Consider the following 25,938-nt stretch of genomic DNA (forward strand, 5'->3'; position numbering starts at 1 on the left):
CAGTATTTTTGTCTCCACTCCAATATGGTTCAGAAAGACATGAATCGTTTTTTTTTTTTAGTATTTCTCAAATCATAGCCACTTTGAAACGGAAGTGATGTATATAGTTGGGTTCAGTTTGTTTGTGAAATAACGAATGTACACTTCAGATACTGATCTTACTGTACTTTTGGGAATTCTTTGGACATCTCACATAGTTATTGCTTATAAAGGTAAACATTGTGTAACCATAGCAACTTATTTTTAAACTGAAAATTTTCTCCCTTCAGCTTTTAAAGTGCAGTAACTTCATACTACATTTACTCTGGTGTCACCACATTGTAAAAACCAGAATGAATTGCACATAATCTTTCCTCAGTCTTTTTTAAAGAAGGGCAAAATTCAGCCTGTTTAAAATAAAAATTTTACACTCAACTGATTTTAATATGAGGGCTAAGTTGTCTTTGATACAGCTGCTGAACAATAATTAACTTTCCAAATAATAATATAGTTAGATTTCAGAGAATGTGTTTATCCTTGGCCTGATAGAACATAAGTCATATGTCAGAGATACTACTCATCACATATCTTAGCTAAAAATTTTACTAATCAGATTGACAGGGATATTTTATATCACAACTTTGAAAAAAGACCTCTAAAATGATGAGTCCTTTTCCTTAATTTCTGACTGCTTCTCAAGGTAATCAAAATTATGAAGAAAATAACCTAACTTGTAAAAACATTACTTAAATGCAGTACTACATACTTGCTAACAGAGTAGTTTTACTCCCTTTCTTCCTTAGTTTTGGCATATTAGGTGTATTCTAGAAAACTAACCTGTGTTCATTTGGCCTGTTAAATGTTTTACTTACATTCTTTTGGAAGCAAGTAATTCTCTTAAGGCTGAAATCTAAAAATAGTCATCTAAATATTGATTTAAACCTTAAGTTCATATGTGTAACTCTTGAATCTACACTTAGAAAAGTCAGTGAAACTCTGTTTTCATAAGTACGTGGTACGTAAGTACATGTGTGTTGGGAGGAGGAAAGAGCAAAATCAGCATTCTTCTAGTCCCCCATTATAGTGTTAAAATGTTACTTCTCTGCCTATCTCTAAAAACCTTCCTTTCTTTGAGACACCTACCATTTGGCTAGGTGATCCTTCTGTTTCTTGTTGCTATCATCTGTGAAATCTCATTCCCCAGTTCTACATCTGTATCATGTTTGTCTGTCATCTAGGTGATTTCATTTCTTTGTAGATGACATTTTGAACATACTTAACTATTTAACAACCTCCACACCAGCAGTCATCTGTACTTGGCTGTAACCACCTCCACTTGGCTCTAACCACTACAATGACCACATCCTACAATTTGTCTCATCTGCTGTAATTACCTTTGCTTCTGTATGTTTGTTCTTATCTGTCCTAGACACCGTGAGCCAGGAGCCATTGCTTTTAACTGCTCAACACTCACTCATACTCAGGTTTTACAACTAGATATTATAAATGATAGTTTAAAATCTTCAGCCATTTTCTGAAAAATGTGATAGAGTTTTTATATGGAATGTTCTAACAGACCATTGATTTCTTTGAGAAAACACCCTTCCTATAAATTAAAGGAGGAGCAAAATAATGAGGTTTGTGGAGAGTTTTATTAAAATATCCCTTTTTTTAGAGAATGGACAGTTAGAAGGTATCTGTATATGTCAATTATAATTAATAACTTCATATGCTACGCTTTTTCCTGTGATGGACTTGGTGGCAGGGTATAGTCTATATCTCAGCCTTCAGTGTATACTGTCTTTTACTGTCTTTTGTGTCCTTATCTTGTACTGGTTAGATTTTTACATGTATGACATAATACCCTATTTAAGTTGCATAAGGAGTTTGAAGGTGGTATATGATACCTTATAATTCCTTTGGCATAGTATGTATAGTAGAGATATGAATGTTTAATATTTGTTGAATCAGTGCTGTGGTCTTTTTGGTGAGTGTTTTAAAAAGGTATTCTTGCCAAAAGATTTTTAGATAATTTCAGTGTACTGGACTGAGTAGAATTGAGCCAGATCTCACTATTCTTTATGAATTTTTTTATATTCACCTAGTTGTAGGCAACATTTCATTTCGAAGTCATGAGGGTAGATGCTAAGATATGGGCTCTGTATTAAGTTTAAAACAGACTTTGACAACATGAAATGGACCTTAGATATTGATGTAACAAGTCGCATTCTTCATTGTATAAATTTGGAAACTAAAAAAGTCCCAAATTGCTCAAACTCCATAAGCAGTGGTTGCTTAAGTCCAAAACCTGGGAGGTTTGTGGTTATCATCTTTTCCATCACCCTTATATCCAGTCTGTTAACATGTCTTATAAATCCTATTTCTAAAATATATTTCTTTCTTTTTTTTAAGATGGAGTCTCACTCTGTCGCCAGGCTGGAGTGCAGTGGTGCGATCTCAGCTCACTACAGCCTCCGCCTCCCAGGTTCAAGTGATTCTCCTGCCTCAGCCTCCTGAGTAGCTGGGATTACAGGCACACACCACCACGCCTGGCTAATTTTTGTATTTTTAATAGAGATGGGGTTTCACCATGTTAATCAGGCTGGTCTCAAACTCCCGACCTCGTGATCTGCCCACCTTGGCCTCCCAAAGTGCTGGGATTACAGGCATGAACCACTGTGCCCAGCCTCTAAAATATATTTCTATCTCTCCATCTATATGGTCATGTCCTAATTCAGATCATCCACTCTGTTGGATTACTGCAGTAGTCTCCTAACTAGTCCTTTGGCTTCCATTCTTCTGCCCCTTTAATCCATTCTTCATATCAAAGCCACATAATGTTTTTAAAGCAAAAGCAAAAGCAAATCATGACTTCCTTAATAAAAATTTTAATGAGTTCTCAATTAATAAAAAATACAAACTTTATAACTTAGTTTACAAGGCCTCTCTATCACATGACCATACCCACTTCTCCAACTGCATATGATATTGTCCCTCATGATTGCTTGCCCAGCCACATGGGCCACCCGTTAGTTCCTTGTCTTTCAGACATTTTTTTAATTCGAGAATTTATCACAGTTGGAATCATATGGTATTTATTTGTGTGTATGGTTCATTAGAACAAGGATTGACTATTCATAATTTTGTTTTCTCAGCTTGGCACAAAGACTGGCACATAGTAGATGAATACATACTAGGTGAATGGATGGGGCAGATGAGTGATTGGCTGACTAAATGTTTCTGAGCCTCTGTTTCCCATTTAGAGATTTGATAACAGTACCCCATCAAAATGGTGGCTGAAGATCGTTGAGAATATTTGTGGTAACTGTTTCCACCTCTTTCTCCTCTAATTGTCCTTAGCTTATCCAGGAAAATATGAATTATTTTCCAGCAGATTTCTGGTTATTGTTTCTAGTACAATATGTTACAGCTCAAGTTTCTAACTCATTTATTGAAAATTTAAGCAGCTACATTGTACTGGAGTATGGATGTTGGAAGAACAGGGCTGGAAGGATATATGCCCACTCATAGATAATTAAAGGAAGAGTAAGATTATCATTTAGAGTTAGGCTCAGCTCCAAGTACCAGAGATGCAAAATTACAGTTTCTTAAACAAGGCAAGACTTTTTATTTCTGTCTAACATAAAAGTCAGAAACTAGACAGTCCAAGGCTTGTATGGCAGTTGTGTTTGGCAAAGTCCTCAAAGATCCAGCTCCCTTCTAGCGTTGTTGTTTCACTACCCTAGACTATGGTCCTTGTTTGGTTTAAGATAGTGTGGCCAATCATCTTTGTTCCAGGAAGCAAGCTGAATGTGCTAGTTGATCTTTAAGAAAGTTTTCTGGAAGGCACACAACACCTGTACTTAAAATTTTTGTCAGACTTTTTCATGTGACTCCTAGCTACAAGAGAACTGAGAAATGTGGTCTTTATTATGTGAGGCTCTGTACTTACCTAAAGCTGGAATGGAAGCCTGGAGGAATGGACACAAAATACAGATCTTTTCAGAAAACACATGTAATATTAATATGTGCTAACAATCTGCAGTGTACAGTACTACTAATATTGGAAGGGTTAACAATTTATTACTTATTACCAGTGTAACATACCAGTGGGATCAAACCACTTGAGATCGTCAAATAATATTGGTTATTAGCCATTTTGGCATTATGACTACATAAAAATTAAATAAGTGGCCTGGATTATAAATATGTTACCTGCAGAGAGTTAAATCTGATCTATTATGAGGATTTTGAGTTGTGTTTTAAATATTTAGTGACTTTCTTACAGTGGCTCTAATAATCATATAGATGATTGCATAGATTCTGGCCTGTATAGCCTGGAAAGCAGCTATTCCTTGATTTCTCACCCCTCACCCTCTACCTCATTTTCTTTTAACTCTATTGATAAGACTTTTTTTTCCTAAAGTATATGGATAGATGAGGCATAGCTCAAGAAGATTGGTGAGGATTCTTGATCTGCCAGAAATGTTTTCTGAAACATTGTTTGAACCCACTTCCAGACCAGGTTGTTACTTGGCACAGAGTAGTCAGTTAATATACCCTGGTATTCTATTCTGTGATAATATGGAGTTCACAGATGTGTAAGATAAAAGGTGAGGTTTGGGTTGGATCTTGATGCAGAAAGGAAAAATCATTTGTGTCAAAAAAAAAAAAAAGAAATTCTGGCATAACAATTAGGAATCCAAAAATTATCTTCCAGTGATTTAATGTTTTTATAATCAGTAAAAAGGTTTAAGCCAGCTTTACCATTATGTGATTCTATTAATAGTAGGAGTAAGCTCTTGATAGGATACATTTTAGTATAAAGAATAGAAGGATTATAAAGCTGTCAGAGTTGAACTTGTTAGCTTATTAAAAACTTAATTTAAGGCCTAAAAAATAAGTACCAAAGAAAACAACCACATCCCCTTGATATTTCTCTAAGTGGAAAAAGTTGAACTTAGTTTGCACAATCTTTATCAGTCATTTTTTTTTTATCAGAAGTACTTCTCTGTTTTGAATTTCTTAAATATTCACTTGTCTCCTTTTCCTGTAAGATGTGAGTTCCTTGAGGGTAGGAGCCTGTCTTATTCAATAGAAGACACAAAACTACTGCTAATTTAAATAATTTAAAAACTGACATATTTCTCTGTGTATTTTTTATTTGCTTTTGATTTTATAATATACCTGGGCTAGTACTTCCTATCCTTTTTCCCAAAGGAATTTTACAGTCCCTAAACTGTAAAATCTAGTGAAGGTAGAAGAATGGAAGAACCTGGTAGTCTTTCTCGCCTAAGTTTACTGCTCCCTCTCCCCAGTTAACACTTAGTATGTGCTTGTCTAGTTACTAGAGTCTCAAACGACCTTTCAGCAGACTCTCAAGAGACCACTGAAATGTTTGGGGACCTAGCAACTGAATGGGATCTCTAGACTTTAGTCTGAATTACCTCATTTGTACTGGGTCGAGGGGAGGAGGAGTTTAATAGCCTTTGATCCACTCACTGGCTTCACAAGAGATATCATTCAGCTATCCCAAATATCCATAACAATAAGGTTATCTTGTTTAGATTTCACAACACTATGAAGTAAATTCTGTTAATGTCATTTAATAGATGTTAAAATGAACACAGAGAGGTTACTAAATGAGTAGCCCAGGATCCCAGAATTAGGTTAGCGGGAAGCCTGGATTAGAACTTCAGACAATTTGACTACAAAATAGCCTACATTCTCAAGCACCATACTATTACTCTATTTCTCCTAGATAAAAATCTCTACAGGTTATTATTTTTCTTATGTAAGTGTCAAGAAATTTAGGCTCAGGGAATTTAAGTAGTTTGCCCAAGGACACAGCTAGGAAATGATGGAATCAGAATTGAACTTCAGGTGGAATGACTCCTGAGCCCTTAGTTTTAACCATCACCCCATACCTTTGTGTTGTATCCCATCAGCTTCTGAAATTTTAATTGTTCACTTATTAAAGATATGAAACTCACTTTGTTGCACCTTAATGCCTCCTATATTTTCTGGTTAAAATATATGTATACCAACACACCCCCACTATTCTTGTTTATAAATCTCCCACCCTTCCAGAGTCTTGTGATGTTAGAATTCATTACAGTGGAATTATTTATAGGTGGAAGGAAACAATATGTGTGTAACACAGTCCCTACCTTCAAGGAGTTTGCTTTCTGGTTGGAAAAGACCTAAGTATGGAGGTTGACGTAAAACAAGAAACAGGATATACCTGCTTAAGTCTAAGTAGGTGAACTGAGGTACTAGATACTTTGGAACAAGTTAAGCTTGTTAAGATAAAAAGAGATTTTGCTTTGGGGGCCTGAGAACCCTGAAGATGAAATATAGGATATTATTACTATAGTTGTTTCGCTTTCAGGTATTTCAAATATTAAGGTATTTTTGATTCAGCTATGTGGAGATGAATAACATAATTTATGTTTAATATTTACATACCTTTAATTTGGCTTAAAAGTATTTTATATATTTTAAAATATAGTGAATTGTTAGCATATTTTAATTGGTACAAATATGTTAGTTATTGCTTCTTTCGTAGATTGATATATTTTATAGCTTTCAATGGTTCTTGTTTTAATTTCTGACATTCTTATATTATCTGTATCATGCTGGGTTTTTTATGGTTATAAGACTTGCTTTGAAGTACTCATTTGGAAATAACTTGTTTTAGAATATAGCAATAAATATTATATTCCTTTGTTATCTAAACTTTTCACAACCTTTATAGGTTACCTGTTTGTTAAGATCACTTTTATAAGCTAGTATTATAGGTTGCAAAGTTCTGGAGATGAGTGGTGAGAGTGTGTCTGTATGTGTGTGTACTCAGTGATAGCATAGCAGAATAGATTAGAAAGAGTATGTGTTTGAAATTATATACAGCTTTATTAATTTACACAACTTTGGGTAAAATACATCATTTCTGAGTCCATTTTTCCCTCTATAATGGGAATATAGCAAGATTATTGTATTAAATGAGAATGTGCAGCACATAGCATATCACAGATGTTCAAAAGTATGTTTATTAATAAAAATACTAGTTAATATGAAAAACACAGATTGAAGGGGGACCATGGTATTTTCTTTGTAAGTTTTATCTTGAGAGATATCCCCCATGTTGGGTAAACAGAGAAAGAAGAAAAAAAAAAAAAAAACAAATGATTGGTTTTGACATTTGTGACTTTGGGAAATTTATAGGGAGGGAGATTATTTGCATTACCCTGTACCCTTTTGACATAGGTGATTCAGGACGAAGGCCTTTTTTTTTTTCTTAATGTACCTCTTTAACAGATTTTTAAGGCTTTATTCCCTATCCAAATGGGAAGGTAGGATTATTTTATTTCTTCAGTGAAAAATCAAATGATTTATATCATTTTAGGTTAGGATTTCTACATTATGAAATGTTTGCTTTTCCCTTTAAAATATGAATCAATGATTGATTAAATTCACCAATTTAGAAATTGTTAGACAATCTTAAATTTCATTTGTTTAAACTTTGCATTCTAGAAAATAAAATACATCTGGCAGATTAAAACTGATCTTGGTAAAAATATGAATAAAACTATTTCATGGTTTTTATAATCTTATAAAATATTTCTCCATCTTTAAACTTTTATGAGTCCATTGCAGGCATATTCTTACTGCAACTGTCATCATAGGGTTAAACATTTGCTTTATTGTAACACACGAAAGCAGTTAAGCCGTTAGGAATTGTTTACTTGCTAAAACCACTGTTAGTCAGCAGAGGCAGTACACCAGATTTCCTTGTGGCTTTTAGTGGAAAATGTTAAAAGCGCACTCATTTTTCAGTTATAGAATTTTTTAGTTTGATCTGGATTAGTCACAGAACTGGCATGAACCTTCTAATTGTGAAGGCTGTCCAAATGCACTATTTTTTTCTCCTGCTAGAGGAAGCTACATCCCGAGCAGTAGCTCAGATCTCTGGTAAGTGTAACATGTGAGCATTACTAGGCATTTCATCCTGCGGGTCTGCAGTCTTTGCTCTTCAGACTGTTGCTCCATTGGAATGCTTCTGTGGGACTGATACTGAGGTTCTATAGATATTTTTTAAGGACCTACTCATTTGGGGATGTCAGCGGTGTTTTGCAAGATCATCTGAGGAACAAGAAAGCATTTGAAATCTGAAAAGGATAACTGTAGCGGTTTTCACAGTGGAAGGAAACTATATTGGCAAAGAGGCAGATGATTGAATAAAGTAGTTGGCTCAAAGAAGATGCACAGTCTGCTGTTTTTTCCTCTGAATGAAGACTGTTTAATGGAAGCTGTATTCATGTGGAGATCAAAGGAAACACTGGAATGATAAACTACTATGTTTTTTTTTTCTCCCTCTTTTTTTTTTTTTTTTAAGAAAACAAAAAGCCTGCAGCAGTAATTTGAGCTCAAATGCCTTCTAATTCCTTCACAGCCTGCTTGTTCTATTAGGATTCTCCACTAACACCATTTCTGCCTGGTGCCTGTGCCCTTTTGCTGGAGCAGCCACAGACAACTGCCTGATGGAGAAAGAATGAATGCTCTGCCTTGCTTATACTATCGATGGAAATAAAGCTAACTGTGTTTCTTCTATTATATGGGAAATCTGGATTAATCAAGCTGTATTCTAGTACCAAGAGTCGTATTGTCTCTTGTGATCTGACTCATCACATGTAAATGTACTGCAGCTTTGCTATTAATGCAGAGTGGTTTTGTTTTTTCTTTTTTTCGCCCCTTTCCCAAACACTGAAAGAATTGTTAACCTCTGAGCTTCATTTTCAGGATTTGTGCTGAGCTCTAGATCTTTTTTTCTGTGAATAGTATCTGCATTAAACCAGTGATGAAGAAATGAAGACAAATTAGAAGTGGAAACAGAATAGTGAGATTTTATTTTTTATTTTCAATTATAAGCAAAACAGCTACTGGTAACTCTATGACCTTGCAGGAAACAGTGGGTATTGCTGTGATCATCGCCGTCATAGCAGTTGTTTCTCATTTCATTCTATATTGTGTGGTGGTGTGTCACCAAAAACAATGATTGTTTTGTGGAAGTAAATTTCAGAGATAGAGCAATAAGACTCTTTTGGTAGAGGAAAAATATTTTTAAATGAGCTTGGACTCAGTTTTAGTTATTGATATGTTGGTGTGAAATTTCTTCTTAAGTATTGCAGTAACCCAACAGAAATAATAGAATTTTGTTATATTTAGGAAGTTACAAATTATGTAGTCATAATTTTAAACTTGTTTTTCCAGTAGTACTTATTAACTTAAAAAAAAAAAAAAACAGTTGTGCTGTTCGGAGAATGTTTGTAAGTGTTGTACAGAAGAGGAGGAAAAACTACTTGTGCTCTTCCAACTGTGACTTTTATCACATAGCTTGGAATTTAGTGTTTTAAAAGATCGAATGAGTCGAGTGTGTATTGTTGTTTTGGAGGAGGTAGAAGATGAGTCTCCTGCATTCATTTCTAAATTGCCACAGGAAAATAAATCCCTACATTCTCCACCTTCTGGAAATGTATTGGTAAGATATGTAAGTTTATATGTTTACTATATTCTACTGAACTAGTAGTATAAATCTTGTTTTTTAAGAGTAGATGTAGATTTCCAATAGTTTCTTTACAAACCCAAATTAAAGAAATATATGTGTAAATATGATGCAATAATATTTTTGTATAAAATGCACATTTCATTTTTACTTTTTCGAATAACATTTCAGTCTTTACTATGTCTTAATCTCTTAAAAAGACTGTTTAAAAATAATTTAAGAATTAGTAGTTATGGCAACCACGTTTCTGTTTTCATTTTGTGGTTTCAGAAACTGATGTAACAAGAATCAGGAACTCTACATATTTTAGGAAAGGTTGACTACCCCTAGCAATACCAAAGCATGGCTTTTTCTGTAATGAATTTTATGTATTTACATGCAAGACTTTGTATGAGATTCAGTCTTCATCTTTAACCTTGGTTTTAGTGCTACTGTCAGCTGGCTCCTTGACTAGTATAGTATACCTTATCAAGAGTCTGTGTCGTTAAGAAATCATTATACTTAGTTATGCATGTGTTTGTCTTTTCAAGTTATTTAAGTATCCAGTATTTTTTGGTCTTTGATTAGTGGCTATTTTCATCAACTGCCAGGTTTGCTTTCTTGGGATTTGTATCTTTGTACCTGTAGTGCTAATCCATGTAAGATAATTTGATGCCCCAAACAGACCTTTTCAAAAGAGCCTTACTTCATGGGCTGGAAATTGCTTAACAAGTTCTGTCCCACAAGTAGGTGTTGAGATCACACATTTGTATTTGGAAGAGTCTTTCTTTTTGTCATATACAGAAACAAAGGCTTCTACTTATAAGAAATGAAATAAAATCTGATTGTGTTTATTATACTACCTAAATTGGGTCAAACTGAATTCATTTTTTTTTTTTTTTAATTAGGCTTTTTTTTTCCAAGTAGAAATCCTGTACTTTGACATGATTTGGTTTTATGAAACTTCTGGCTAATGTCGAAAGTGATTATTGCTACAGGGAAGAAAACTTGTAGATTCAGAAACTATGTAATATCCTTAGTCACCCCACATGGATGATTCTAATGTTTTTATTACTCTCTTATATTTTAGCCATCACTGGTGCAAGCTATATTTAACGGAGATCCTGATGAAGTTCGAGCACTAATATTTAAGAAAGAAGATGTTAACTTTCAGGTAAAACAGTTAATTCACTGATGCCAGCCTTTAAAACTACTTATTAAAATTATTTCCTAGAATTGTGATTTTTGTTTATAAGACATAATATAACTCTGTAACAGTTGTTTTAAATGAGGGCAGGAAGGTATTGAGGCAAAAGGGAAAACACTGGACATACACTCAGGGCAGTAATAGCCAGTAGGGGTCTTTTGTTCTCCCAGCTTTTTACTTTGAAATTTTTTAAACACAGGAAAGTTAAAAAAAACACTCTGACTACCCATATACCTTTCACTTATGTTTGGCATTGATAACATTTTGCCATATTTGCTTTATTGATATACATCTTTTACATGTATATGTAGTAAGTTGCAGAAATCATGATACTTCACCATTAAATACTTAACTGTGCATTTCAAATGAGGATTCTTTTAAGTGTATATCTAAATATAAGATCAGATTTGCTTTTTGTAAATAATCATGGTGAGTGTTTTATGATGATGGTTGATTAATTTTTGTCAGATTAGGTTTTCGGTAAAGTCATTGTTCGAAAAGTTTTCAGACTTAAAGATACAGTAGTATATTCACTGCTGACATGATGGACAGTTTTAGAAAGAGTGGATATACGGATAATTTTCTCTCTGTATGTTTTTTCAGTGGCCAGTATGTAGTTTACTAAATTGTAGCTGAAAGTACATTATGTACTCTAACAAAATTACATCCACTAATGTATATATTTTTACCAGAAACAAATGTACCCCTGAGTTATGGAGGGAGTGAAAAGTCATATGATTCACAAAGTCGCTGTGGCAACACCGAAACAGACGACCTAGAAATGATTGGGGTTTTAAGAAAGCACCCGTTGCAAGCTCATTTTTAACTCTCATCTTTCCTCCTTTTTTTTTTCTTGATACAATACTGCTGTGACCACTTAGGTAGATACAAAAAGGTTTTAGCTTATTTTTAAAACAATGGATTATCTGAATAGATTTGAGGCATTGGCTAAAACTGTTGTTAATTTTAACATTGGGTAATGAACAGAATGCTGTCATTATATATTTTTTAAAGCTTTTTCTAAGTGAATTGACTTCAAGTTTATATTTAGTTGGAAACATGCACCTAATTCAGGACATATGTATGTATGTATGTATTTAGAGACAGAGTCTGGCTCTGTTGCCCAGCTGGAGTGCAGTGGCATGATAGCTCACTGCAACCTCTACCTCCCAGGTTCAAGCGATTCTCCTGCCTCGGCCTCCCGAGTGGCTGGGACTACAGGCACCTGCCACCACGCCCAACTAATTTTTGTGTTTTGAGTAGAGACAGAGTTTCATTCACCATGTTGGCCAGGCTGGTCTCAAACTCCTGATCTCAGGTGATCCGCCCGCCTTGGCCTCCCAAAGTGCTGGGATTATAGGCGTGAGGCACTGCGCCTGGCCATGGTTTGTTTTAAATGGAGTGTCTGGTCACTTTACCCAGGGTATACTGAAGAGTGTGCATTTCTAAGAAAATAGCAAAAAGGGTATATAGATGCACGAAAAGGTGGAAAACATGTTTTCTGTTCCATTTAACTCCTAAGGTTTTCTTGTTGTTTTGGTTTTATTTTAATAGTACTGACAAATACTACCTTGGTTAGAAAGTTTGAACTGTAATTCCATTTACCAGGGCCAATTTCTCCATCATAACAAAGTTTATTACAGCTAACATTACTTTTATGTTATATTTAATTAATTTATCCTAAATTTAAAAAATATTCAGAGTCGTTGAGAGCATCAGCTCATTCATCAGTAGTCCTTTCTTGAGAGTGACTCTAACATTGTCTTCAGTGATACAGAGGTTTTTGACAACAACTTTTATGATTGCCTTTAGGCCTTTTCTCTCATGACCATTTCTTAGTAGTTGAGAGTGTTGCCTTAAAGTCAAGATTTATTAACTTTTTGGCCGTTATTTGAATTTAAGATGGTAAATATCTTATGATTTTGTTTGATAAGGAATCATATGGGGTTTTAAAAGGCAGTGGGTGTTAAATGCCCTTTTAATTGGTAATAAAATATTTTTAAGCTTTATGTCAGTGTGACTGTGGTATTTTTCCAAAGTAAATTTATTTAAATAAGTATTTGGAGAATAACACTGGACTTTTTGAAACTCAAGTTTCTCTTAAGTTTTTTGAAGTTGTTTTTATACATTTTTAGAATGGATATAAGTTCAGATTTATTTTTCTACCATTAAATAGTCATTGTATAATTTTAGATTAGTTTCTTTAGTCACACTCTGAAATTTTGAATTTTGTAGACCACTAAACAGCACCTTTCTTAGTAACACACCAAATAGATTTTTCTTTTTATTTTAGTGGGTTTTAAAAAAAATTTGTGGTTACATAGTAGAAGTCTATATTTATGGGGTACATGGGATGTTTTGGTACAGACATATAATGTGAAATAATCGTATCATGAAGAATGAGGTATTCATCCCCTCAAGCATTTATCCTTTGATTTACAAACATTCCAATTACATTAAGTTATTTTAAAATATACAATTAAGTTGTTATTGACTCTAGTCACCCTATTGTGCTATCAAATAGTAGGTCTTATTCATTCTGTTTTTTTTGTACCCATTAACCATCCCCACCTCCCACTTAACCCCCCACTACTCTTCCCAGCCTCTGGTAACCATCCTTATGCTATATCCGTGAGTTCAATTGATTTGATGTTCAGATCCCACAAATAAGTGAGAACATGTGATGTTTGTTTTTCTGTGCCTGCCTTATTTCGGTTAACATAATGATCTCCAATTCTATCCATGTTGTTGCAAATGACTAGGTCTTTCTTTATGGCTGACCAGTACTCCATTGTGTATGTACCTCATTTTCATTATCCATTCATCTGTTAATGGACACTTAGATTGCCTCCAAATGTTAGCTATTGTAAACAGTGCTGCAACAGGAGTGCAGATATCTCTTTGATATTCTGATATCCTTTATTTTGGATATATACACAGCAGTGGGATTGCTGGATCATATGGTAGCTCTGTGTTTAGTGTTTTGGGGGACCTCCAAACCGTTCTCCTTGGTGGTTGTACATTCCCACAAATGGTGTAAAAGGTTCCCTTTTCTTCACATCCTCACACTGCCTGACTCTTGGATAAAAGCCATTTGAACTGGGACAAGATGATATCTCTTTGAGTTTTGCATTTCGCTGATGATAGTGATGTTAAGAACCTTTTTGCTATTTGTGTGTCTTCTTTTGAGAAATGTCTATTCAGATCTTTTGCCCATTTTTTATCAGATTATTGGGTTTTTTTCCTGTAGAGTTGTTTGAGCTCCTTATATTCTGGTTATGAATCCCTTGTCAGAGGGGTAGTTTGCAAATATTTTCTCCCATTCTGTGGGTTGTCTCTTCACTTTGTTGATTACTTCCTTTGCTGTGCAGAAGGTTTTTAACTTGATGTGATCCCATTTGTCCATTTTTGCTTTGGTTGCCTGTGCCTGTGGTCTGTTGCTCAGGAAATCTTTGCCCAGACTAATGTCCTGGAGATTTTCCCCACTGTTTTCTTGTATTAGATTCAGTTTGAGGTGTTTAATGCATTTTGATTTGATTTTTGTGTATGGCAAGAGATAGGGGTCTAGTTTCATGATTTTGCATGTGATTATCCAGTTTCCCAGCACCATTTATTAAAGAGACTATCTTTTCCCAGTGTATGTTCTTGGCACCTTTGTCAAAAATGAGTTCGCTGTAGGTGTTTGGATTTGGTTTTGGGTTCTCTATTCTGTTCTATTGGTACATGTGTCTGTTTTTATGACAGTACCATACTGTTTTGGTTACGATAGCTCTGTAGCATAATTTGAAGTTAGATAATGGGAATCCACCAGTTTTGTTCTTTTTGCTTGGAATAGCTTTGGCTATTCTGGGTCTTTTGTGGTTCCATATAAATTTTAGTATTTTTTCTATTCCTGTGAAGAATGTCATTGGTATTTTGATTGGGATTGCATTGAATCTGTAGATCGCTTTGGGTAGTGTGGACATTTTAACAGTATTGATTCATCCAGTCCGTGAACATGGAATATTTTTCCATTTTTTGGTATCCTCTTCAATTTTCTTCATTCGTGTTTTATTTTTTCCATTATAGAGATCTTTTACTTCTTTGGTTGATTCCAAAGTATTTAATTTTATGTGTGGCTATTGTAAACAGGTTTACTTTTTAACTTCTTTTTCACATTGTTCACTGTTGGCATATAGAAATGCTAGTGATGTTTGTACATTGATTTTGTGTTCTGGAACTTTACTGAATTTATCAGTTCTAGTTTTCTTGTGGAATGTTTAGGTTTTTCCAAATATAAGATTATATCACCAACAAACAGGTATAATTTGACTTCTTCCTTCCCAATTTGTGTGCCCTTTATGTCTTTCTCTTGTCTGATTGCGCTAGATAGGACTTCCAGTACTATGTTGAATAACAGTGGTGACAGTGGGCATCGTTGTTGTGTTGCAGGTCTTAGAGGAAAGACTTTCAGTTTTTCCCCATTCAGTATGATACTAGCTGTGGGTCTGTCATATGTGGCTTTTATTATGTTGAGGTATATTCCTTCCATATCCAGTTTTTTGAGGGTTTTTATCATGAAGGAATGTTGAATTTTTTAATCAAATGTTTTTTCTGCATCAGTTGAAATGATCATATGGTTATTTATTTTTATTTTTTGGATATGATGTATCTTGTTAATTGTGTGTTTTGAACCATCCTTGCATCCCAGAGATAAATCCCGCTTGGTCATGATGAATGATCTTTCTAATACATTGTTGAATTCAGTTTGCTGGTATTTTGTTGAGGATTTTTGCATCAATATTCATCAGAGATACTGGCCTGTAGTTTTCTTTTTTTAATGTGTCTTTGTCTGGTTTTGGTATCAGGGTAATACTGGCCTTGAATGAATTTGGAAGTATTCCCTCCTCTAATTTTTAGAATATTTTGAGTAGGATTGGTATTACTTTCTTTTTTAAATGTTTGTTAGAATTCAGCAGTAAAGCCATTGTGTCCTGGCCTTTTCTTTACTAGAAGACTTTTTATTACAGCTTTGATCTCATTATTTGTTATTGGTCTGTTCTGGTTTTGGATTTCCTCTTGTTTCAGTCTTGGTAGGTTGTGTGTGTCTAGGAATTTGTCCATTTCTTCTACATTTTCCAGTTTATCAGCATATATAGTTGTTGCTTACAGTAACCACTAACAAGCCTTTGGAATTCTGCAAATAAGTCGTAATGTTTCCTTTTTCATTTCTGATTTTATTCAAATCTTCTCTTTTTATCTTAGTCTGGCTAAAGGTTTGTCAATTTTATTTTTTTAAGTCAACTTTTTTTTTCCCTAATAGATTTTTAACAAAACTTTAATTTAAAAAAATTATAGATTCATATTATTTGGTATGACATAAAGTCTTCTATGGTAGAAGTCATGTAACATAGTTTCACTAGCAAATACTAGAGTTTTATATTTGGCGGCTTTTGGCCACAGATACTTTTGACTACCTGAATAAATAGAGGTGTTTTGCTTGTTGTAATAATTTAATCTAGAGCATGGTAATTTGGGGTTAAAACAGCAATGTCAGAGCTCTGGGTGAGCTTCTCTGTGAAACACTTGGCTTTCTTATAATAAAGAGATGACTGCTGCATCGTGTACTTATGAGAAACAACCAAAGAGAGTGGAATAGGGACTCTTCTGTACTTTTTTTTTTTTTTTTTATTGAGAAGGAGTCTCGCTCTGTCGCCCAGGCTGGAGTGCAGTGGCCAGATCTCAGCTCACTGCAAGCTCTGCCTCCCGGGTTTACGCCATTCTCCTGCCTCAGCCTCCCGAGTAGCTGGGACTACAGGCGCCCGCCACCTCGCCCGGCTATCTTAAAACATCTCTTCCAGAGTCCCCACAAAATTCCTTCCTAAAGTTCCATTGGTTACAAGACTACTCTAAACTAATCACCAGCAAAGCAGTTGAAAGACCTAGATTTTCATATCTTCTTACCCTTATTGGCTATACAAGTTGAGTGAATCCTGTTAACTTCAACCCTCACTTTTCCTTTTTTTTTTTCTCTTTTCTTTTTTTTGTAAATGTGTAGGGTTACATTAATGATCTTCACAGTCTTTCCCCACTCCAAATTCAGGATATTCTAAAAATTCTAAGTGACTTTCAGTGACCTCTTGCTTTTGCCCAGAAGCTTTTATTTGTGTTTTTAGAATTTTGTGACCAAAATAATAAATGCCTTTCCCTAAGATTTACTAGAACTTAATGCCATGTAGTGGAACCCAAATAAGTTAATCTGAAATATTAATGATACCACATTTTAGAGGAAAACTTTGATTCTTTATAAGAAAATTATTTTCTATACATACAATTTTTTTATTAAGAGTGTTAAAATTGGTGTTAATTGTAGAACTTTACTTTTGAGACATAGGCATAAGCCATTTTATACTACTCAATTTAACTTGTACAACAGTTTTGTAAAGTTGACAGGTTAATGTTTCTACTAAAATTCACAAAAATTAACCTTCTGCAAAATCAGTATAGCAGAATGGGAATTTGAACCTGTGTCCAACTTAATAGTAACTGGAGAAATAAAGCATATTGTTGAGAGAGAAGTACACATCAATTGTATCTCAATAAAAGTGTTTAAAAAATAGGCTGAGGCACTAGCTGAGACCTTTCAGACCAAAGTTACTTCATTTCAGTTTGAAATTTAGGACATAATTTATCATATTTTTGCCATACCATATAACTATCAATATCTGTGTAAGTATAAATAATCATCAGCATATTTCTGAGTATGCAAGTATTGATACTTGAGCTTTATAGAAAATGCCAGTATTTACCTTCCACCAATTCATATAAACATATGCACTAAAATTGCTTTAAACACTGAACCTAGAGGAAAGGTAGTCTGTGAAGTTAATAATATATTTAATAACAGATAATAAATTTAAAATTTTTTGCTTGTCCATTGAAGTAGAATTTTTGTTAACTTGATGAAAAGATCCCATTTGTTACCAATGAACAGGATTAATAATAACCCAAATGCCCTCTAAGAGGGAAAGTTCTGCTAGTTAAATAAATTATGCTATGAAATACAGTTATAAAGAATGAAGAAAGTCTCTATAGACTAATATGGACTGACTCCTAAAATACATTGGGAATGAAAAAGGAAAATCAGAACTCACATATAACATGCTTACTAAAAATAAATACCTGAGTGGAATACAAATTTCTGTATTTTGAACCTGTATTTTGAAACTGCTGGTTCCAGTGGATAATACCTTCTTTGTTTCAGGACCACCGTAGTAATCATTTAGTCATAGTGACATAGGACATATACTTGGTTATGGATCTTGGGAGAAACCTCAACATTGATGAAGAAAATTTACAAATTTGAAACTGGAATCTAGAGGCACTGGCTACACAGAGCTGGAGGGAGGTGTCATTTCTCTCCTGGGAGAAAGCTGAGTTGGTTCTTCTCTCATGCCTGCCCCCACCTTCACTCCATGTTCCATACAAGCCAGCTGAAAGCTGGGTAGATACACCTGAGATGGGGATCGAGGGTTGTGGGCTCCAACACTAGTTACTGTGAATAGCTGTAAGAAAAGACCATGTACATACCTATGGTTTTAGGACAGAGGGTGCTTTTTTTTTCTCTTGTGTAAATGTCTAGTGGTGGAATGGTTGAATATACATGCTTAATTTTTTAAGAAACTGACCAACTGTTTACCAAACTGTTTGTATTATTTTACGTTCTCACCAGCAGGATATGAGAATCCTAAATTTTCCACATTCTCACAAATATTTGGTCTTTTAAAATCTTAAACATTTTAGTAATAGTAATATCTCAATTTGGTCTAAATTTGTATTTCTATAATAATGAATGATGTTGAGCATCTTTTCATGATCTTGTCAGTCCATATATCTTTAGTGAAATGTCTTTTCAAATGTTCTTGCAAGTTTTTTAATTGGATTGTTTTCTTACTCTTGAGTTTTCAGAGTTCTTTTATATGTTCTGGAAACAAGTCCGCGATCTTTGGCTGTGTTTTCATTCTCTTAAGAGTGTTTTTCAAAAGCTCAAGTTTTATTTTGATGACATCCACATTTATCAATTTATTATATTATGGACCTTGGTTTTGGTGTTGTATCTTAAAAAAAAAAAAACTGTCCTATTGTTATTTTGTTTTTGCTCATATCTTCCAGAAGTTTTATAGTTTTAAGTTTCACATTTATCAACAAATTCACTGAAAAGGATTTTCTTTCAAAAAGGAAAGAGGCTTTATGCCAGCTAACAGTTTGTACACCAGGAAAATGCAGCCTTCTGTACAAAACAAAGGTGTGTTCTAAGAGAACCAAGAGAACGTTTGTCTTTGATGGCAAAAGTTCTCGCCCAGGTTCCCACTCTGATCTGCTTGTGCAAATGAGGGATACAAACTTACTTAGTTCTGATTGTTTGAAACTTGTTGAGTTCTGATGGTTCGGCGCAGATCAGTCTGTTGATTGATCTGTTGATTGATTCGGGTATCATACACAGGAACAGACAACTATGAAAGTCCCAAAGTTTAGTGAGTATGACATTTTCCCCTGAACACTCAGTATGTGTGTAACCTCTAATTACCAAATGGTTGCTTGACTTTGTTTGAAATTTAGTTCCACTTAGCCACTCAGGATTCATCTTGAAGGATTGGCTCTTTCAGAGTTTGCACATTTAAATGTGCTGTCTGTTTTGACTTAATATTTGTGTATGTTGCAAAGTATATGACAAAGTTTATTAATTTCTCTCACCATTATTTTGTAATTTCATTATAAATGTCTTTTGTCAAGATTTATCTGTATTTTATAATTTTTTATCCTAATGTAAATGGTGTTTTATTTAATTTTAAAATAGCCTAATTATTCTCTACTACTGAAACAAATTTCTCCTGAGTACTCTACTCCATGCTGCAGGAATTACTAGTTTTCCCTAACTGGCTAGTTGGAACAGAACACTCTGTTCTCTGCGATCCGTCGTTCTCATTGGAGGTGATATCACTCCTAATTGAGAGAAAATAGATTCTTTGTGGGTATGTATGTATATGAAAAATCTTACATATTCCGATGATTTGTGGTCCTCTAAAGGGCCAAAGTGCATAACTTAGAAATACAGTGGTATTGAAATTTCGTGGGAAACGATTAGGAAAAACTGTCAGAAAAGGGTAGTAAGGGAAAAAAGGTTGAAAAACACTGCTGTTTCTTTCACCAGCTTCAGGTAGTATTCTTACACTCCTTTCTCACTCAGTGCTCAGTTGAGTACTGAAAGGGAGATTCTGCAGATCCTTGGGAGTCTCTCCATGTAATTCTTTTTTTTTTTTTTAATTTATTTATTATTATTATACTTTAAGTTGTAGGGTACATGTGCATAACGTGCAGGTTTGTTACATATGTATACTTGTGCCATGTTGGTGTGCTGCACCCATCAACTCATTATTTACATCAGGTATAACTCCCAATACAATCCCTCCCCTCTCCCCCCTCCCCATGATAGGCCCCTGTGTGTGATGTTCCCCTTCCTGAGTCCAAGTGATCTCATTGTTCAGTTCCCACCTATGAGTGAGAACATGCGGTGTTTGGTTTTCTGTTCTTGTGATAGTTTGCTAAGAATGATGGTTTCCAGCTGCATCCATGTCCCTACAAAGGACGCAAACTCATCCTTTTTGATGGCTGCATAGTATTCCATGGTGTATATGTGCCACATTTTCTTAATCCAATCTGTCACTGATGGACATTTGGGTTGATTCCAAGTCTTTGCTATTGTGAATAGTGCTGCAATAAACATACGTGTGCATGTGTCTTTATAGCAGCATATCCATGTAATTCTTTCTCCTCTCTTGCTCTATCCTGAGAATTCCAGCCCCTTTGTTCACTCCAGACTGTCTCCTAAACTCACAGGGAATTAAAAACAGCAACAACAACAACAACAAAACTTTGTATACAGCATTAAGAATTTTATTGATTGAAGCAACTGACATTCCACTGATCAGACTTACACATTACATATTTTGTGGAATGGTAATTTTCTTTTGTATTCCAGCAGTATTTTTGGAATAGAAACTGTAAACATTAGCCTACCAAACAGTTGGATTGCATTTGATGATTAAAATTGTCCAGTCATAGATGGCATCACCTCTACTTTTTATTATTAATATTAGTTTTAATTGACAAATGATAATTGTGTATATTTGTAGAGTACAATGTAATATTTTGGTGTATGTATACAATGTGGGATGATTAAATCAAGCTAATATATCCATCACCTCACTTATTGTTTGTGATATTTTTTTTCCTTCACCTTTTTGTTCCATCCAGGCCTGCCCACAATGAGGGCAGATCTTCCCCCACTGAGTCCACTGACTCACATGCCAGTCTCCTCCAGAAACATCCTCATGGATTTCTACAGAAATAATGCCATACCAGCTATCTAAGTATCCTTTAATTCAGTCAAATGGACACCTAAAATTAATCATGACAGGTCCTTTATCTCTTTTAATCAGGTTGTTTTCTTGCTTTTGAGTTGAGTTTATTATATACTTTGAATATAAATTCTTTCTCAAATATATGGTTCGCTAATATATATATGTGATTTTTTTTTCTGTGCAAAAGTTTTTTCATTTAATGCAGTCCGATTTGCCAGTTTTTGTTTTTGTTGCTTGTGCTTTCAAGTCATATCCAAAAAAATATTGCCCAGACCATTGTTGTGGTGCTTCCCCCCTTGTTTGTAGTTTTATAATTTCAGGTCTTATATTTAAGTCTTTAATGTATATTTAGCTGATTTTTGTATATGGTATGAGATAAGAATGCAGTTTCATTCTTCTGCATGTGGATATCCAGTTTTCCTAACATCTTTTATTGAAGAGGCTGTTCTTTCTACATTGTGTGTTCTTGGCACCTTTGTCAAAAATCAAGTGACCATAAATGAGTGGATTTATTTCTGGGCTTTCTATCCTGTTCCATTGGTCACTCTGTCTGTTTTTATGCCAATATTGTGCTGTCTTTATTACAGTAGCTTTATAATATATTTTGAAATCAGTGATGTGATGCCTCCAGCTTTGTTCTTTTCACTGGTTATTGTTTTTAGCCATTCGTGGTCTTTTATTTTTTCATATGAATTTAAGGGTTGTTTTTTCTATTTTCTGTGAAAAATTACATTGGAATTTTGATAAGGATTGCACTGAATTTGTGTATTGCTTTGGGTAATATGGACATTTTAACAATACTAATTTTTTAGTTCATGAACACAGTATATCTTCTCATTTATTTGTGTTTTCTTCAATTTTTTTCATTAATGTTTTATAGTTTTTAGTATACAGATCTTTTGCCTGTTTGGTTAAATTTTCACCTAAATATTTTACTTTTTTTGGTTGTTGCTATTATAAATAGGATTGTTTTCTTCATTTCCTATTTAGATAGTTTGTTGTTAGTATATACAAAGGCTAGTGATTTTTTTTTGATGTAGATTTTGTATCTTGCAACTTAATTCATTTGTCAGTTTCAGTCGTTTTTTGGTGTGGCTTTAGGGATTTCTCTGTGTAAGATCTTGTCTGCAAATACAATTTCATTTCCTTCTTTCTTATTAGGATGCCTTTTACTTCTTTCTTTTGCCTAATTGTTCTGGCTAGGACTTGCAGCACTCTGGTGGATAGGAGTGGTGAGGGTGGGCAGCATTCTTGTCCCTCATCTTAGAAGAAAGCTTTCAACTTTGTACTGTCAAGTGTGATGTTAGCTGTGGGCCTGCCATTTTTGGCCTTTACAGGACCTGTTATTGATGTGTAATTTTAGGGTTTTACTATGCTATAAAAAGCAAGTAAGCCTTATAAGTATCTGATTACTGCTAAATTTGTAGAATGGAATACGTTCAGTACTTAGAGTAGGATGCTGTCTGTTTTTATGTTTTATTATAGAGCAATGTCTAGATTACAACATGAATTAATAACTAGATTGTAAAATACCTGCAGGGAATTTGTCCTGGGGCAAGAACTGTGCCTTCCATATTGTAGATAGTCAGCACTGGAAAGGGATCTTAAAGATTAAGTAGTTAATCAGCTCTGTTACAGATGAGGCAAAACTAAGGCCCTTGGAATTATTTGATTTGGTCGCTTCCGTTTGGTCACTTTCCAAGATCTCAAAGACACTTAAGAACCCAGTTTTCTTTATGTCAATTTTAGTTTTTTGTCCATATTGTCTCCCCTGGCGTGTCACCTCTCAATTCTATCTAGTGGCTTAGCATTAGTAATTTCTTACCTTTTCTCTTCTAGCTATAAGCATGTAAGCTTAGTAAATACTTGCTTGTTTAATTTGATAAACCTTGGTATGTTGGTTTATTCACTTGACTAGTAATATATGCCAGTTACTATGCTGGGTCCTGTGAAGGCAAGTCCAATCATGCATAATTTCTTCTCCCTGCTTTTTAATGTTATTTCCTTATATCAGATTATCAGTTGTACCTGCATTCTCTTCCTTTTCCTTTGCCTCATCTTAAGCTTATGTTTATTCTTCAGGCTGCAGTTTATGGTAGGCAGACTTTTAAGATGGTCCCCTGTATGATTTCTGGTATCGTAAGCATGATAGGGTATTGTATTAGTTTGTTCTCCCACTGCTATGAGGAAATACCCAAGACTGGGTAATTTATTAAAAAAGAGGCTTAATTGACCCACGGTTCTGCTTGGCTGCGGGGGCCTCAGGAAACTTACAGTCATGGCAATCAGGGCAGAAGGCACCTCTTCACAGGGCGGCAGGAGAGAGAATGATTGCCAGCAGGGCAAATGCCATATACTTATAAAACCATCAGATCTCCTGAGACTCACTCATTATCATGAGAATAGCATGGGGGAGACTGCCCCCCATGATTCAGTTACCTCCACGTAGTCCCATCCTTGACACGTAGGGATTATTACAATTTAAGATGAGATTTGGGCGGGGACACAGAGCCAAAGCATCAGGTCTCATTCCTGATTAGTTTATGTCATCTGGCAGAGCATAAAGCTGACTCTAGGTAAGTGAGGTTATCTAGATGGGTCTGCCCTAATCACATGAACTCTAAATCTGGGTCTAGAGTTAAGAACAAAGGGAGTAGGAGATTAGAAATATGAGAGGGATTTGATGTGAAGGATATTCTCTGTTACTGACTTTGAAGATGGAGGGAGCCATATGGTAAGAACTCAGACATTCTCTGCTACTGGAGGGTGACCTCTGGCTGACAACCGGGAAAGGAAAATGGAGGTCTTACAAGGACAAAGAACTGACTATTGCCTGAATGAGCCAAAAAACAGATTTTTTTTTTCCTTTTAGTCAGACCTCCAGGTGAGAACACAGCCCATCAACACCTTGATTTCAGCTTTGTGTAACCCTCAGCAGAGAACCCAGTCACACCATGCCTGAATTACTGCCCTTAAAACTGTGAACTAAAAGATGATTTGTTTTAAGCTGTTGGACTTTTAGTAATTTGTTATGCAGCAATAGAAAATTAATATCATACATAAGTATATTTTTCTGGAACTGCTTTGCTGGTCTCCCAGCTGGTATTATATCAGCCTAATAGGTGTCCATAGCACTCTGAACTTCTCCCTTGTAACAGTCATCATATTAATTGACTTGTTTCACGTTCAATGGCTCTAACTCTGGAGATAGGAATCTTGTTTGACTTATTCCCTGTTTTTATACTCAGAGTATGATAAATAGTAGCTATTTAATAAGTGTTAAAAGTGAATGAATATAAACAAGACATAGCCCCTGACTTTAGCAAGTTTATAATCTAAAGGTATTTGATTATATTATGTATGGGTATTGAGAGGGGTAGGGCGGAGAGGGTGTGTGTGTGTGTGTTTATACTTTGGTTTTGGTGATGGGAGTAGTCAGCTGTCCAGGTTGCCCCTCTGAAGTCAATGCTCTGACAGACCATAAACAGAAAACTGCAAATGATAACAAACTTATTATTTCATAAGAGAATACTGCCATTCTCCATATTTCGGGTACACATGTGTTTTGTTTCACTCTTTCTGTTTCAAGTTTATTGAAAGAAGCCTGTTTAGCTTAATTGTACTTGGGCAGCTGACACTTGACTAGCTCAAAAAATAATAAACTCATCATTTAGAACACATGTGTCTCTGTATATGAGAAATAACAGTTACAAATACTGTAGGTCAAAGTTTCATCATTGGTTTGGAAGATAAATATGTACAGTGAGGGTTTGGGGTTTTATTTGCACAGAAACTAGATTACTTCCCCCCCGCCCCACCCCAAGATTGCGTTGCACAGATCTCTGGTAATAAAATTTCTACTTTTATTCCTGATTCCATGTGGAACCAAATTGGTGCTTAGGGAGGGGACATGAGTATATAAAGGATAAAGTAGTTTTTTCAGTTTTAGGTGACTTTTTTTCATTTTGAGCGTTAGTTCAGGAGAACAAAACTTCCTAAATCAACAAGAGAAACTACTGTTCTTAGGCTGGAAATATTTCAGAGCCTTTCTTCTGTCAATTCTTTGATATATTTTACCTCTTAATTCAGATGTGTTTTAATTGATACGTTGGAAGAATGGGTACACTTTCATAACCAACTCTTTCCTCCTCCTTTTAACCTTTTTAAAATTAGGAAATATAATAAACTTAAATTATATAAAACAAATGTACAATTTAATGAATATGTAAATGTAACCACGCCCCGGATCAGAAAACATCGTTAGCACCTCAGAAGTGCTCTTGTTGGTGACCACTTTATGATCAAAACTTTCCACCCCACCCCTCAGTGTAACCAGTAAATTTCTATAATAGTCTCTTTTGGTTTTCTTTATAATTTTGCCACCTACTTATTCTTCCCTAAGCAATACAATTTAGTTTTGCATATTTTGAATCAAATAGATATACAGTATATATTCTTCGAGTCTGTGTTCTTTTGTGCAACGCTATTTTGTTTTAAAAATTTACCTGATTCCACTGAAGGCATCCAACACAGTTTATCCATTCTGCTATTGATGTGTAATTGGGTTGTTTCACATTTTGTTTCTATTTTGAACGATGCAACTATTTGTAAACATGTCTTCTGATACACATAAGCATGCATTTCTATAATATAAATACTTGGCTATACATATATTCAGCTTTACTTGATAATGTGATATTAAACAACTTAAACTTCCATGAGCACTGTGTGAGAATTCTTACTGGTCCACATCTTTGGACCACATTCTTGGTTTTCGAAGTATGTAGTGTACGATATGGTAAAGTGTTTAT

The 25,938-nt window shown here is 34.8% G+C and overlaps 1 protein-coding gene across 20 annotated transcripts in view; it reads left to right on the top strand.

Annotated features, from left to right (window-relative positions):
* ANKRD28 (ankyrin repeat domain 28) overlaps positions 1-25,938 on the top strand; it is a 191,740-nt gene that overhangs the window by 55,735 nt on the left and 110,067 nt on the right. For 6 of the 20 annotated variants that reach the window (XR_013413549.1, XM_028843660.2, XM_028843659.2 and 3 more), the window contains one exon: positions 10,611-10,694. The exons of 2 other annotated variants lie outside the window; for them this stretch is intronic. Coding sequence is in view for 11 of the 18 variants with exons in the window: in XM_028843660.2 (XP_028699493.1) it covers positions 10,611-10,694 (84 nt within the window). In the remaining 7 variants the exon portion in view is untranslated. Of the gene's footprint in view, positions 1-7,722; positions 9,527-10,610; positions 10,695-25,938 lie in introns of those variants that run through there. 12 more of the 20 variants (XR_013413552.1, XM_015132230.3, XM_028843666.2 and 9 more) reach the window with 4 other exon arrangements.

The sequence above is a fragment of the Macaca mulatta genome, chromosome 2 (assembly GCF_049350105.2).
Source record: "Macaca mulatta isolate MMU2019108-1 chromosome 2, T2T-MMU8v2.0, whole genome shotgun sequence".
Classification (NCBI taxonomy): domain Eukaryota; kingdom Metazoa; phylum Chordata; class Mammalia; order Primates; family Cercopithecidae; genus Macaca; species Macaca mulatta.